The 17,056-nt window shown below is 47.7% G+C and overlaps 2 gene segments (V, D, J or C); both read right to left on the bottom strand.

Moving 5' to 3' along the window:
• LOC127035037 (immunoglobulin lambda variable 5-37-like) overlaps positions 1 to 17,056 on the bottom strand; it is a 56,813-nt gene that overhangs the window by 7,822 nt on the left and 31,935 nt on the right.
• Positions 1,151 to 16,928, bottom strand: LOC127035035 (immunoglobulin lambda variable 5-37-like). The segment is given in 4 exon segments: positions 1,151 to 1,845; positions 6,800 to 6,834; positions 16,396 to 16,717; positions 16,814 to 16,928. Coding segments are annotated over 4 exon segments (726 nt in total).

Raw genomic sequence — 17,056 nt, 5'->3', positions numbered from 1 at the left:
CTAACAACCAGGCAAGCCATTTACATCCCATTAGAATTCTTTTCAGTAATGATAACCCTACAGCACAATGAACGACAGACCACAGATAAATGGAGCTAGGCTGAGCAATAGAATCTCTCCCTTGGGGGGCTTCGTGGCTTTATGGCTTTTCAAGCTATTACAAAGGATGTGTTTTCATTTGGAGTTCACATTTGTAACTGTAAATGTATCTATGACTGTATTTGCCAGGCCTCTGTTGGTAAATTATAACCTGTTTACTCTTACTGGAGCTGCAGGGTCACTGTTGAGACATTCACCTTTGGGAGAAGGAACAGGGACACAGCAGCTCGGAACAAAGATCTTTTGATTTAAAAAAATCTATTCAAAGCTCATCCTAACTAATAAGGTTCGTTTGTGATTGACAAGCCCCTAGCCATCCGCCCCCTGTGAACGAATAGCAGGTCCCACACAGAGAAGCACAGTGCAGTTTGACATTCAATGGGAAGGTGCATTTCCATGCTTGCACTGCTGTTTTTGTGACTTGTGGGCGGCCAGGGACACCAGCAGCCAGAGATATTCAGTGAATTGAGTGGCCTGTCGTAGCATGAGGTCTGTTCGTGGTCCAGTTATGCCATTCAAAGGTGGGTCAAGTGACGCTCTTGTGCAGAGAGTCAGCAAAAGACCCACGGCACCACTAACAGAAAGACCCACTTACACTTGCTCCATAGTGTTTAAGTGGGACTCAAGTGCCACATAACTGTGGTCTGAACTATGGCTGAGTTCAGACCATGGGAGCTCACAAGAGAAACCGGGCAGTGGTCCCACCAGAATATTTCTGCCCTGGCAGCTGCAACCTCTGCTGCTTAGAGCAGTAGCACCTTCCACCAGACTTAGGGTAACTCCCAAGCTTGGTGCTAGTTGTTTTATTGCTAGAGAAAAGCAAACAAGGCGAGATGGTCAGCGGGTGTAAATTGGCCTCACTCCACTCAATTCAATGGCTTGGTGCCAATCTAGGCCAGATGAAAATCCAAAAGAGAGTTTTATCACTATGAACACATCTTATCCAGTGGCTACTAAATCTTACTGATATTTGCTAGGAATAAGTTATTGACAGATAAATTGAGAGAAATCAGTTCAGCCTTTGGAACCAGAAGAATAAACTATTGGCAGATAAATGTCCATCTTTTTATTGCAGGATCATGATAAACAACTTTTTGAAAACATTTGAAAGAGGCAATAATTTTAACTCTTCATGAACACAGTGATCGCTGAATGTTTCTGGTTTTATTAATATCATAACAAGGCTGCATCAGAGACTAAAGCAGGAAGGGCATTTCCAGGGAATGCAGGGGGATGAGAGCAGTGGGAACATGGGAATAAAAGCAGATATCAAAGGGATCGTCAAAGATCCCCCACATCACACAGGAAGCAGAGCCTGCTGGAGATCAGCATTAAGGTGATGCTACAGACTGATCCTGGCTCTTTTGGGGAAAATTCTACTGATAGATACAAGGACCAGCTGAGCCCTCTGAGGGTCAGAGGTTTAAGAACACTGTGAGCGCTGCAAAGACTTCTCGAAGTTCTTCCCATCGTGTGTCACCTGGCAGGTGTAGCTCTCATGGGTCTTCCACTTTGATGCATCCAGAGACAGGTAACTGCTGGCCATGTACTTGTTGTCACTCTGTTTGGAGGGTTTGGTCGTCTCCACTCCAGTGGAGATCTGCTGGCCATCAGCTTTCCAGGTGACTTGGACTGACCCTGGGTAAAAGCTGCCCAGCAGACACACCAGTGTGGCTTTGCTCTTTGTATTTATCTCTTCCGAGGATGGAGCGAAGAGGTGCACGGTGGGAGATGCCTTTGGCTGACCTACAAGACAATGTGGTTCAGAGTCAGATTAGGAACAAAGCCAAAGACAATTCAGACACACAATGGAACATCAAATTCAGATGCTTCCAGTGCAGAATGCAAGGTACTAGATATTTTGAGCTAGATCCTCACCCACTATAAATCAACGTAGTTCCATGACACCAGTGGAGGATCTGGCTCTTTGGGTCTATAAAGCTTTATTTTTTTAAAATAAAATCTGTGGTGCCTGAGGGAGAAACTGCCTGAAATCTAAACCAATGCTGCTTTGTAACTACAAAGTCTTACCATTAAAAATCAAATCAAATCTCATCTACATCCCCGGATTCTATCCGGCAAAGATAGAGTGGAGTAGAACAGGAAAAGCTAAGTTCAGCTAAACCCCTGTGCTAACACAATACTACAACAGTGACTCTATTCTTTTCAAATGACTTACCAGGTATTTCCCTGATAATGTTTTTCCACTGAAAGGACTATTCTATGGATACAGATCATCCTCTCAGAGAAATCTTGCACCAAAATTTGGCAATACTCTATAATAATCTCCAGTGTTAAATATTCCCCAGCATCTCTCCCACCATCTTCCCTCTCCCACCAGCTAAGGAGCCATGTGACACTGCCACTGGATTTGCAAGATTGCCCAGGAATTCAAGGCTGAGGAATGCAGCAGGATTATTCTGAGCGAACTATGTTTGATCTGCTGCGAGCTGCCAGCAGAACATGGAAAGCAGCTGTTGCTTTCGTACACAAAATGGCGCCCGCTACCGCTGGGCTGCTGTGCTCTGGCTCTTGGGTGTCTATCTTTAAAACTGCCAGCTAGCATCCTGTGCCCAGCTGCTGGCTGTAGGAAATGTGGATGTTTCGGAGGTCTCCAGGTTTAGCTCTGATATGGAATCCTGCCTAACCTGAGAGCTATTTAAATTGGTTTGTTTTTACTGGGTGGTATTATAGAAATTTGTGCCCCTTCAGTATCTCCTCCTGCAGGATACTCCACACATGGCAGAGAACTTGCATAGCGTCTTTCAAGTTTTTATTCTTACAGTTTTCTTAATACTTTAGGGCTGCATTAGGCAGGTACTGAGGGAAATGTTAAACCACTGCCATCAATTTGACTGCATCAGAGACACCAAAAGCAAAATTTGAGCCCTTAAAATGAGAATAAGGGCCCTAATTCAGTTGAGCACTTAAACGCATGCTGAACTTTAAATGCATCAGCAATCCCCTGGAAGTCAATAGACTGACTACTCAGGTGCTTAAAGTTAAGCATGTGCTTAACTGCTCTGCTGGATTAGATTTTTTGTGCAAAGATTTAGGGTAGATTTTGGCCCACAGGCAGCATCAGAGTTTCTGCAAGTTCAGAATCTGTCACGGCACCCTACATTGCTACTTCCTGTCGGTACAGTTCTCCCGCTGCAGATTTCCTGCTTGCCTGGAATTAGGCCTTCGGTCCTAGCATTAATAATCTTGTCCATTACGACCTCGCTGGCTCTACGGCTATAACAGCTGAACACCACATTAGTGGGAATGAATGGCCCTTTACTGAGAAATGCTCAGCTGAAGGCTGACCTGGCACAAGCCAACATTTAATCCCATAGTTCCGTTACTGCAGAGTTCACAATCACACCCAGGCATTGATACGTCCGATTATTTCTGTGAGTTCAAGTTGGAGAAATTTAGCCTCTTAGGCCTTGATCCTGCAATCAGATCCATACCACCGGCCCGGGCCGGATTCCTATTGGTTTCAAAGATGCTCTCTGAGTATGCCTGTGTGGATCCAATGGTAGGAGTGGGGCAATATTTTATCTGAGTAGAGAGCCAGAAGGGCTCATTCTCCTGTGTTCAATTGTACAGCATCTGGCAATTCAAAGAGATAGCTATAGTGAACCAAATTCTCTAGAGCAAACTCTCCTCTCATCTACGCTGTGTAAATCCGGTGTAATCAATGCACTTTTACCACAGTAACCGAGAAGAATATGGCCCAATATTTTCAGAAGCCAATTTCAGCTCATGTTTAAAGAAACCTCCTTGCTAACAACTGCCAGAGCTGCTAACATTCCCAGCACTGATTGCAGAACAAACAAGAGCATCAGAGAGCAATCTAGAGTTTCCCGTGTTTCATCAATGTATTATTCATTGATTGTTCAGTGCTATGGTGCAGTTAATGTTGCAACTGATTAAATAGGGAGATTCCCTCCTCCTGAAGGAAAAGAGATCCTTCAGAGACTTATGCCCTCATCCTGCAATGAGTTCCCCCAAGGAGACCCATGTGCTAACACAGAAGCCCACTGGATTCAGTGGTCATTGATAGTCACTGAAGGTTGTGGTCAGATTCTCAGCTATTGCACATTCACGGCTTTGATTGAGAGAGGTTAATTTTTACACACACACACACACACACACACACACACACACACACACACACACACACACACACACACACGCTGTTGGAAGGAGAACCCATCATTTTAATATCTTCCAGGACAAAGCGAATCCAGTTACTCCAGATTTACACCAATGTAACCGAGAGCAGAATTTGGCCCATCCTTTCTAGATCGGGGTTCATTTTCTCTTAAATGACAATACTTTAGTTCCATCAGAATCTCAAAACCTCTTAGTTCAATGGCTTTCAGCCTTTTTCATTTGCGGACCCTTAAAAGATTTTGAATAGAGGTGCGGACCCCTTTGGCAACCTTAGTCATAGTCTGTGGCCCCCCAGGATTGAATACCACTGTCCTAGAAGTTTCACGAGACGCTTTCTAAAAAAAATAAAATAAAAAAATTCTAATGGTGCTGGTGTGACCCTGTCTGCCGCTGGTTTTCCTCTCGCTAGTAGAGAGGAATAAATATCTACGGATAAACTCTCAAAGGAAATCATCCTTTGACTTAGTCCTGCATATTCTGGTTCCACAGACATGTTCAGACCTGCACACACGGCTTGATTCTCAGAGATGCTGAGCACCCAGCACTGCTATTGGGAGCTATGGGTGCACAGCACCTCTGAAAATTAGCACCTCTTAAGCATGTGTGGTAATTGCCAGCTCAGTGGTCTGACGCTGTCAGGGCCGGCTTTAGGCCAATTCCACCAATTCCCCGAATCGGGCCCCACGCCTAAGAGGGCCCCGCGCCCAGTGGCAGGGCCACGGGGAGGGGGAGGCAGAAAGTGGCTGAGAATCCCTTCCTTGGCTAGAGACTTCTTTGTAATTTTTTACTCACCCGGCGGCGCTCCAGATCTTCAGCGGCACTTCGGTGGCAGGTCCTTCGGTGCCACTGAAGACCCGAAGCGAGTGAAGGACCCACCGCCGAAGACTAGGAGCGCCACTCGGTGAGTACAAGCCCCACGTGTGTTTTTTTTTAAGTCATCCTTGCCGGGGCCCTGTCAAAACTGTTTGAATCTGGCCCCGCACGTCCTAAAGCCGACCCTGGACACTGTACAGCAATTCCTATTGATCTGATTCTCAGAGGCACTGTGCCACCACAATTCCCATTGAATTCATAATCTGGCCCATTTCAATGCAGCTGTGCAATGCTAGGCAGGAACATTCTTCTGTCCTGTCGCAATGATCAGCCTATGTCCCGAAGCACAAGATATCAATTCCCTTGCCTTTGCATGTACAAGACACAGAACAGTGGCGTTAACTGGTCATAAAATAATTCAGCTTCTTGTTAACTCAAGATATAGTGTTTTACTCTGTCATCTCCCCTGGGGATGATACACTCTTTTACTTAGCAAATACATACTGCCAATCCTTCCATCTAGAGACGCCTCGGCTCAATGGACAGTGAGAAGAGAGGAGTGAGCCGTGTTCGCTTGCTAACAATCACAATAATTCATTCATAATCTTAAACACTTCAGCTGAATCCTCTCTTGCATGTCTCTGTTCCAGGCTACAGAGTCCTACTTGGAGCAGTTAGTTCCTCATCCATACGTGAGTCTCGCTATTTAAGACCATCTTTGTCTCCTATCTAGCTACTGCGGGTATTCCTAGCGCCCATCATGGTAATATCTAAGTATCTGCATGACAAGGAGAGATCCTCCTCTGGATCTTTTCAATCTCTGCAAACCCTGATTCAACAGTGACTAGGCAGCCAGCCAGATGCTTAAAACCGAATGGACTATTTGCAACAGAGGGTGTCTCATGTTTTAAGAAGTCATCAGAATTTGCTCTGTATCCCTTTTAATTGCAACTGAGAATTCAAAGTATCTTTTTAATTGCTTCTTCCCCTGGGGATTGACCTAAAACATCCTCCTATATTTTCAAGAGACGTTTCTAGCTCCCTCTCAGCTGACTGACCACTCCCACTTTCTTACTCTGAGTTGAAAATTCTCACGAAAACATTCTAACTTTTCCAGCATAACCTCAGAAAAAGCATTAGACATGGGGGGGGGGGAAAAAAAGCAGCTGTCTTTTTTGACCATTTCTGAAATGGAGACCCTTTTCCCCCCACTTTTTTGGCTGCAGGACTGACCAGTCTTCTACGAAACTAAAACCTTATATCTCAAATTCTTGAATATTTTCTCCTTGTTACCAAAGCCTTACCTGGGTATTTTTCCATCAGAGAATGAAAACTGACAGAGAAAGTTTTGTTAGATAAACAATTAAAATACAATTTGGCTGGGCTTTGAAATTAGGAGGTCTCCCCCGCCCAAGCTATTGCCTGTAATAAAACAAAGCCCCATTATGTGACCAAAGATTTGATCAATGGAGACTCACCAGTAACGAAAGGACAAAAACATTTTACAAGCAGAAAAATCTGTAACAACATAGGACCTGTGTTTTGTCATTCAACAGAGCAACCCCCCCTCCGCCCATGCACACATTTTCCTGGTGATTAGGGCAGAGTAGAAGAGCACCCAGCCTGGAATAGACAGAGAAGTTGAGAAGGGGAGACAAAGGAAAAAAATTCAAAACCCGCAACAACTGGGAAACAATTGTAAATGAATTTTAGAATGACTTACCGAGGACGGTCAACTGGGTTCCGCCACCGAAGATATATGCACTGTGACACACAGCTGTGCAAAAATATCCCGGCAGCTGCTTGCTTCTGCTTTGTGGCCTGGGCGTCCCATCGGTGGGGTGAGTTAGATGAGGAGGCTGATTGGCCAGAATGTTAAGCTTTGGGAGAAGGGACCCAGATTTCTTCTCTCTGAAGAAACTTGGGTGATACAGGTAGATGGATAATAGTTCAGTGGGGATTGTAATTGTGGAATCAGTTTCTCTCCCAAGGGATAAGCCACTGTGCCACCGGTCAAGGGCTTGAGTTAAATCAGCTGCTAATCCCAAAGAACGAACTCTCATTCTCTTTGAGTCCTAGCATAGAGCTTTTCTGTTCAGATCCGTTTGTCTTTGAGCGTCTTGGCCTGTCTTCTTCACCAGCTCGTCCTTTCTGAATCTTTTTTCCTCTCATTTTGACAGAATGGGGTCATTGGGACCAGCTGTGTTTCCATTTCTATGGTGCCCTGCTACATGGCACCATGCACCGTGCACACATGTAAACGCAGTTAATGTCACATTAGCGGTGCTGGTGCACAGCAATGCACAGAACCCATAAAACAAAACAGATCGCAGACATGAACAGAATTTCCGCCCACCCGTTTGGCAAAGGACCTTTCGGCCTGGAGTCCCGGAGCCTCCAGGGAACCGCAGAACAAGACGTGGAGAGCTAAGCAATAGGGGCTGTGAGGAAGGGGAGCCTGGCTTTCCGGTTATGAAGTTGACCACAGAGTGGATAAGATGGCAGGATGTACAGCTGGGGACTGGAGTATGGATCAATAATATACATTGTACTGGAGTTGATAGACGGAACGGAGAAAGAGGCTACATGACTATTCCCAATCTCTAGAATGCTGCACTGGGCCAGTTCTAGCAAAGGGCTACAGTTCCTAGATTCTCCCTTTACAAAGCCAGCACCTTATGCCCCCTCCTGTATCCATAACTCCACTGATTAGCATGAACCAGCCCACAGACCATGGCACTTCCCCCCACTCCATGGCTGCAGACTCCCCTGCTTCTCAGGCCATGTGTCTGAACCAATGTGTGATCTGAAATGCTCGGGGAGGCAAGAGGGTCACAGACAGATGTCTAGAGCATAGTGGTCCCTTTGCCCAGGTCCTGTGGAAATCCAGAGCCAGCCCCAGTGCAGCCTTGTTTTAGTTTAGGTCAAGACAAATAAACATCAAGAAACAGGCGATATTTTGACTTTAAACCTGGTTTACCTGCTTCTGTATTTCTAGATTTCCAGTGACCCTGTGGCTTGATTCCCGGTGGGTCCCACTGACACACAAGGTCAGGACAATAAGGGTCTCTGCTCTGAAATCCACCTCAATGCTGTCAGTGAATCCTGTTCTAGAAGGAGAATGCAGTGGCTAAACAACACTTTCTACTGAAGTATCAGCAGCATCCTCCATTGAGTCCCCCAGTGAAAGCAGCTCTGAAGATGTCTCTAGAACATATAAGCAGATCGGTTTCCCCAGAAAGCCGCTCAGAGAGATCCCTGTGAAGCAGCAGGTAGGAAGGCTCCTGGTGTTTGTTGCAATGCAAGGGTTACTCTTTCTGTGAACGGCCCTCCTAGCCCTGGGGCTTGGTCCTTGCTGGGAACCATGGAGTGATCCACTGCAGGGGGAACCCACAGGCCTGTTCCAAGTTTTGAGCCTGGTGGTGTCTCTTAGAGTTAGGGAGGGTCCGGCTGCCCCTCACAGAGTATGGCCCTCTGGATGTTCACACAACTGACATCTACCATAAACATCTTCTGTGCAAGCTCCTGGATCCCACGAAAGCCATAGAGATCCATCTTTCTGTATGTCCAAGGCACAAAGCAAAATGGTCCCAACAGATGCTGTTCCTACAATCTAATAATTCACTGCAGTAGTAAAATAAGTCCTTCCCTTATCTGCCCTGGAGAGGACAGACAGGCACCATCTCAGTCATGGACAGAGTCTCTTGCTCAATTGGCGTCTTCAGGAAGCCCACAGCTCCGGCTCTGCCACCTGACTGGGAAATGAAATGCTGCTTCTTAATCCCTGGATTCTCAGCCAGTTACACCTGACGAGCTGAGCTCGGTGTGCGCAGTACAGGCCAGAGACCGAGACAAGCATGGGGTGAGAGGTACAGCTAGCGATGCGAGCTTGGAGGGGAGGGGCCAGTAGCCAAGGGCTGATAGCAAGACAGGGAGGGCTGACTCAGACAGAGTCAGTTTGGGCAGTGACTGCTGATGCCTGAAGACATCTGCAATAGCAGGTTCCTGGGGACAGGTTTAAACTGAAATTGAAGCCTGCTCCGCCAACCCCAGATTCCCAAGCTCGTAGGGCTTCCTCTTGCTCTTTAAAGCCTTTCTTCAATAACATCCCCTTTGAAAGTCCCCAATCCCTAATGGTGCAGTATTCAGTCCTGACAGAGCAACTCCTCCCTTCACACACAACTGGCAGGTGCTATTTTAAATGGAAGGATTTTAGCGTTAACGTCAAAATATTTAGACACCTGATTTCATGTCCCTGGGGCTGGGGGGAGGGTAGCAGAAATCTGCACAGCTGGTTGGGGCTGGGAAAATACCTAGTGTTCAGCTGAGAAGATGAGGACACTCATGTAACATTCCTCATCCTGATCATTCTATTACTGCTCTGAGGGGCGAAACAATGAGGAGACCCTAGAAAGCCATTCGAAGCAGTGAAAGGCTCTAGCTTTTCGTAGCTTCCTGGGGAATGGGGGGTCACACTCACGGTTTTATTTCAGTCAAAGTGGCTGCCGCCACTCTGCTGTCCTTTGTCTGGAGCAGCCAGAGCTGAGAACTGTATGGATGTACTAATGGTAAGAAAATGCTGCACTGCACCTAATCTATCAGAACAAAATCCCCCTGGATCAGCTGATGATGGCAAATAGACTCATGAAATTTATCTGTTTCACAGCTGGTTGCTTGACCCTGAGTGGCAGTTTTGTATACCTGACTCATAGGCTGGGAAGTGCCGGTTGGTACCCAACACTTAGCCGATGAAAACCTGCTGTGTGCTGTAATGTGGCAGGGCAGTTACCATGTGTAACCAGTATGTGCCCTTTGCGGTCAGCTCCTGTGGTTACAAGTTGACTTGTGGTTACATGATTTCATAATTCCATTGATGCATTGAAACACTTTAGTCATGGGGGAAACACACAGTGGGGTTAAACTGTCCTGCGATTGCACACACATCTGGCAGATGGTGTGTAACTGTCCAGCTCCTGGAAAGCACTTCCTTTCTCTGTTAAACCCTGAAAGGAAATCAGAGTAGTTTCTGGGGCATGTAGCTGTCTCTCAGTGCAAGTCGCAATCATTTTGTTTATAGTTCCCTGCAGCCAGGCTCTCAGGAAAGCAAGTCTCCTGTCCTTCAGTTGGTAACTGTTCACCTCTGGGAATCTGGGTTCAAAGCCTTTTTATGGCAGGAAAGAGGCTGAGTTGGTCTTTGCCTTGCCCCTGTTCCCACGGGCAGTCTCCTCCCTTGGACAGCTTGGAGTGGAATGACCATGGTGCTGGGGGTCAGGACTAGGATGCCTTGGGTGGAGCTGCCTGGAGAAGTGGCTGGTGCTCTGGCTGGGTCTAGCCAGGGCTGTCAATCCCTCATGTGTAAGAGCAACCGTCTTGCCGGTTTGCATTAAACCAGAGCCAGGTGAAGAGACCTCTTAATTCCTTTCACTACCCCCAGGAACGGCTCGTTCTGGCTGGTGGGGAGCGACTGGGCCAGAGAACTTATTCCCTGCTTACCTAGCATGTGGCAGCCCAGCCAGCACGCACGGCTTGGGGCTGCTTTGCTCTGGGTTCAGACTGGTCAACTGGGCGCATTTAGCCTGAGAAAAACTCTGAATCCAACAAAACCCAAACCTCTGGGTGGGGGGGGGGGAGGAGTGACAAGGTGTCTTATAGACAATCCCATCCCCTTTGCTTTACTCCTTCCTGGCTTATCTGACAGGTAAGGGTCAGAGACTCAGCAAAGAATCGAACCAAAGCAGAGAGCACCAGCCTGGCTTTCACAGCCAGTAGCCCCACTGCCCACCGAGCATCGGCATTCCACACCCCTTCTTGTCCTTGGCTCAGGGCATCTGGTGGCCAGTTGAAGCTAATCAGACTCCCATTATCATCAGCTCTCCTTTCAGTTGTTTTGGTTGCAGTGCCCTGCCTTGCCCAACCCACCCCGTTCTCTCCACAGGCCAGGGCCGGGGCAGCATCGCAACACCTAGCCCCTGTTTGGAGGATTGAATGAAACTGCCATGGGGCTTGGGGCTTGTTGTTCTCTGCCAGGGTGTCCTTTCACCCTGTTGTTAGCACAGTTCACCTCAGAGCCAAGCTTTCTGCTCTCTTGGGTTATTGGTCATTGACCTTGTGCAGTCAGGGGTATTTACACGTGTCGCTTCACAATGGCCTTGCCCTTGTCACATGGAGCGAAGCCCAATTGAGCTCCGATGGCTCATCAGCTGAGTGATCAGCCACGGCTGCAGTGAGTAGCTGCGCAGCTTTGCGTGGGGTGGCTGGGCAGCCCAGCATGCCAGAGCGCCTCGTGTTGGGACCATGTCAGGCCTCTCCCACTGCAACTGCTTGAGCTGGACGCGGAGACTTCCAAGAACCACCCTAGGGGCTGCAGGAAGTTGGGTGTTGTAGACTGGGTAGGTGCTGAGGCAGAACGGAAGCCGGTGTACCAGCATGGCGTGAGGGGACACGATCTCTGGAAGAAATATCTCTTAGAGGAGACGTGAAATTGAGCATCTGTAATAAATGATACTAGTGCTTTGAAAGCACTTTGCAGCCATCTAAGGAGACTCCACCACACTTTCAGGTGTTAACTCCAGTGACCTGGCCTGTTGTAACAAAGCTAGTTCTGCCCATCTCAATTTCTTGGTGGATCAGCCGTATTATTATTCTGTGCTGCCTGCTCCAAACTCGTGTGTAGTGGTGGTGTTGGCTGTACATCAGCTGTCTCTCTTCACCCCAGAGGTGGCTGCAGATCAGTGATGGGTGATATTTGTATATCATTTTGAGAGGGGCTTTGGGAATCCCCCAGGATCAGAGAGGCTTTCTTAAGGCAAGAGACTGTTGGTTTTGCTCCGGTGCGCTTGGGCAGTCTTGCATGCAAGGTGGGACCAATTACTGTGCTCTGCTTGAGCAGCCTTGCCTAGTATTAACCGTGCCATCTCTGCACATGTGCTGTGCAGCTGGTCACGAGCAGCTCCTCCAGGTCAGTTGTTCGTCCCAGCATGTACTCGAGTCTCTTAGGGACGTGAATATGATCAGTTACTCAACTTCATTGCTGCGTAATGAGTGCAGTCTTAGCAGTTCATAATGCCTCAATTTCAGACAGAGATGCTGAGCCGTGTGCTCTAAAGAAGAGGTCAGGTAAATGTTTTGTAGCAAGCTGCCACCTCCCATCAAGTTATGCATAAGTCTGAGTCCATGCAAAGGAAAATGATTAAATTAGCCAAATACAGGAACAAGAGATGGACCCACCCAAGCCCTGAAATGCAGCAAGCAAATTGATATTGGGCAAATGTCAGACACCGACAAATAATCAGTGCAACACAGTTCCGATAATGGGAAAGGCCCAGTTCCCAGAGCTAAGCAATGAGTTTCCCTCTGCTAAGTCCCTGACAGTGCTGGGAAATTCATATCTGGATCCCTCTACTCCCCCTGCAGTCCTTTCTTCTCCCCCGCCCCATCAACTTTTTCACAAACACACAGTTTGCATCTGCTTAGATCCAGGGCTTGGGTTCAGACCTCTAACAGGAACTCAATTCAGAGGAAAGAAAAGAGATTGGCCAAGATTTTCAACGGTTACTAGTGATTTGGGGGTATCCAAAGGGGGCCAAGCATCTGTCCTGTGAAAATCAGGCCCCTTTCCCGTGTTTTTAGTTGGGCAAATAGAAACAGAGGCTCCCTGTCCTTTTTGAACATCTTAGGCAGATTATGACTCCTGGGTATCTGTGGGAATGTGCAACTCTGCCCACGCACCCCAGCTCTGCACTAACCCTGTTCCCTGGTGCACATCCCCATCTAGTGTCCTTTTGCAGCAGTGCCATGCGAAGATTCCCATGTCTATATTTCAACCAGACCCTTACAGCTGGAGACGTTTCCTGCTTGGGATGAGCCTGAAGATGGCAGCAGAGCCACAGAGATTGGAGTTGATGTGAATCCAACACTCACCTCACAGACCGTAATGTCAGACAAGCTGGGGCTGGGGTAGATAAAGCCAGGCCAGCAGAGGTCAATGTGCATGAACAAAGGAGTTGCTGTCATCATCACAAATAAGTTGGAATATGAACAAGAGGCCACTAGGCAGCTGTCTAACACCATGTTCTACAGGCCATTATTCTCTGATCCCACTGAGAATTATCAAAAGAAACTACACCATTTGCTCAAGAAACGCCCTGAAAGAGCACAGGAACAGATCCATACAGATACATGCCTAGAACCCCGACCAGGTGTATTCTATTTGCTACCCAAGATCCATAAACCTGGAAATCCTGGATGCCCCATCATCTCAGGCATTGGCACCCTAACGGCAGGATTGTCTGGCTATGTGGACTCTCTACTCAGGGTCTATGCTACCAGCATTCCCAGCTATCTTTGAGACACCACTGACTTCCTGAGGCAACTACAATCCATCGGTGATCTCCCAGAAAACACCATCCTGGCACTATGGATGTAGAAGCACTCTACACCAACATTCCACACAAAGATGGACTACAAGCTGTCAGGAACAGACTCCCTGATAATGTCATGGCAAACCTAGTGGCTGAACTTTGCGACTTTATCCTCACCCACAATTATTATACATTTGTGGACAATATATACCTTCAAGTCAGCGGCACTGCTACGGGTACTCACATGGCCCCACAGTATGCCGACATCTTTATGGCTGACTTAGAACAACACTTCCTCAACTCTTGTCCCCTAATGCCCCTACTCTACTTGCGCTACATTGATTACATCTTCATCATCTGGATCCACAGAAAAGAAGTCCTTGAGGAATTCCACCATGATTTCAACAATTTCCATCCCACCATCCACCTCAGCCTAGATCAATTCACACAAATGATCCATTTCCTTGACACTACTGTGCTACTAAGCGATGGTCGCATAAACACCACCCTATACTGGACTTACTGACCGCTATACTTACTTACATGCCTCCAGCTTCCATCCAGGACACACCACACAATCCATTGTCTACAGCCAAGCTCTAAGATACAACCGCATTTGCTCGAATCCCTCAGACAGAGGCAAACACCTACAAGATCTCTATCAAGCTTTCTTAAAACAACAATACTCATCTGCTGAAGTGAAAAAACAGATTGCAGAGCCAGAAGAGTTCTCAGAAGTCACCTACTACAAGGCAGGCCTATCAAAGAAAATAACAGAATGCCACTAGCCGTTACCTTCAGCTCCCAACTAAAACCTCTCCAGGGCATCATCAAAGATCTACAACCTATCCTGAAAGATAATCCCTCACTCTCACAGATCTTGGGAGACAAACCTGTCCTCGCTTACAAACAGCCCCCCAATCTGAAGCAAATACTCACCGGCAACCATACATCACTGAACAAAAACCCTAACCCAGGAACCTATTCTTGCAACAAATCCCATTGCCAACTCTGTCCACATATCTATTCAAGTGACACCATCATAGGACCTAATCACATCAGTCACACCATCATGGGCTCATTCACCTGCACATCTACCAATGTGATATATGCCATCATGTGCCAGCAATGCCCCTCTGCCATGTACATTGGCCAAACCAGACAATCTCTATGCAAAAGAATAAATGGACACAACTCTGACATCAGGAATCATAACACTCAAAAACCAGTAGGAGAACACTTCAGCCTCTCTGGCCATTCAGTAACAGATTTAAAGGTGGCTATTTTGCAACAGAAAAGCTTCAAAAACAGACTCCAACTAGAAACTGCTGAACTTGAATTGATATGCAAACTAGATACAATCAATTTAGGCTTAAATAAAGACTGGGAATGGCTGAGCCATTACACACATTGAATCTATTTCCCCATGTTAAGTATCCTCACACCTTCTTGTCAACTGTCTGGAATGGGCTATCTTGGTTATTTTTTTTCTCCTGCTGACAACAGTTCATCTTAATTAATTAGCCTCTTAGAGTTGGTTGGGCAACTCCCACCTTTTCATGTTCTTTGTATGCATATATATCTCCCCACTGTATGTTCCATTCTATGCATTCAATGAAGTGGGCTGTAGTCCACGAAAGCTTATGCTCAAATAAATTTGTTAGTCTCTCAGGTGCCACAAGTACTCCTGTTTTTTCAACAGGTTTCATCGTTCCTGGCAAAGGCAGAGACTGTTTCCAAGGGCTAGCTGCCCAATGGAGCAGGTTCTGCCTGCTGATGGCTGATGAAAGAGCTCAGTTCCCACCCGGGCATCTTGCAGGAAATAGGGTGCCTAGCATCCAGCAGCTCCTCCCTGGCTCTCTGAGTGCAGAGACCAACTCCCCAAGTCCTGGGCCTGGTCACAGCTTTGGAAGAGATTGCCCAGGTATTGGGACAATCACACCAGAATAAGATACAGTAGCCACCCTCGCCCAGTAGGTTTCTATATCATTTCCCCTTTTAGTGACCTCAACGGCCCTTTTCTGACCCCAGCGTCACCCCTTTGCTGAGCGGTGGCAGAAGTTAAAGCCGTTCTGGTCGGTTGCCCCAGGGAGGCACAGTCAGTGACGTGGAATCCGAGTGTGTTCTGAGTGTAACTTGTTTATTCACACACACACTAATCCAAATGGCATTCCTGGGTAGGCTGATGCTTCCCTGTGAATATTTAAGCAAACAGCCCTGCTCCATCACCCGGCCCATGGGCTTGTTTTATGCTGAAAATCTCAGGACCTCTCTTTGCTGCAGGCTCTAGTGTCCTGGTGTCTCTAGCCTCTGTTTGCTAGAAGTGGGGAATGGGAGACAGGGAATGAATTACTTGATGATTCCCTCTTCTGTCCGTTCCCTCTGGGGCACTTGGCTTTGGTCACTGTCAGAAGACAGGATACTGGGCTAGATGGACCCCTGGTCTGGCCCAGTATGGCCGTTCTTATGTTCTCTTGGCAAGATCCCTAGGTCTCTGAATAGGGATGTCACCTGAGGATGTAACTGCAGCTGTATCTCCCCCTGCTCATGCTGGAGGGGGTGATAAACCATAGCCAGTCTGAGCAAAGAGTTCCTGTCCTGCACCAGGAGATGGAGGAGGGAGATGGGGAAGGGCCATTCACACAGTGCATGGAGGGAGCTGGGAAGAGTTCTCCTCCCCGCCTCCTCACGAAAAGAGAGAGAAGGAGGAGGGAGAAGGGCAGACATGTTCCACCCGACCCTCTGCAGAGGGAACATGAGAAGGAATCAGGGGAGCGCTGTGCATCTGCTGAGTGAGGAAATGGACTTCACTGTGAAGAACAAGTGTTGTGTGATGCGTTATAGGCAGAGACCAAACACTGCAGCCTGTGCAGTTCTGTCCCCCCAACACCAGCACACAGCCCAGGCTGGGGGAGGGGAGGTTTTTGTCTCACTTCCCCATCTGTCTGTGTCACTGTGAGCAGCACCGCTGTGCCACACAGCACAGTAATAATCAGCCTCATCCTCTGCCAGGGCCCCGGAGATGGTCAAATAGCCGGTGTTACTGGACGTGTCTTTGGAACCAGAGAAATGAGCAGGGACCCCAGAGCCTTGGCCCTTGCTGGAATCCGTATAGTAATACAGCAGGTATCGTGGAGAATTCCCAGGTTTCTGCTGGTACCAGGACACAGCATAGCCACTGATGCTGGTCCCACTGCTCATGGTGCAGGAGAGTTTCACGGTGTTTCCTGGGGACACTGACGCCGAGGGCGGCTGAGTCACCACAGGCTGTGAGCTGGAACCTGGAAAAAATATGGTAGAAACCTGTCAAACCCTCCCTGTCCATCCCCAGTCGCTAGTGACTTTACTGTGTATTTAACCTGCTCTCTCTTTCTCACCTGTGCACCATGTTCCCAGTAGGACAATGAGGGGAACCCAGAGCATGGTGAGGAGATTTCAGGCCCTTGGGAGGAACCGAGTGAGAGCTGCTGACAAGGCCGGACAGTGTCTGTTCCTTATATTGACCATCCTGGGAGAAGAGCTGATAAGTCCCTTCTTTATGTTCATCTGCTCTCATCTGATTGGCCCTGACGATCACAGGGAGGAGCTGTGTGGGAGGAGGAAGAAGCTACAGCCCTGTA

The sequence above is a fragment of the Gopherus flavomarginatus genome, chromosome 15 (assembly GCF_025201925.1).
Source record: "Gopherus flavomarginatus isolate rGopFla2 chromosome 15, rGopFla2.mat.asm, whole genome shotgun sequence".
In the NCBI taxonomy this organism is placed as follows: Eukaryota; Metazoa; Chordata; order Testudines; family Testudinidae; genus Gopherus; species Gopherus flavomarginatus.
The sequence above is the reverse complement of the archived record's forward strand: the minus strand, read 5'-3'. Positions and strand labels throughout refer to the sequence as shown.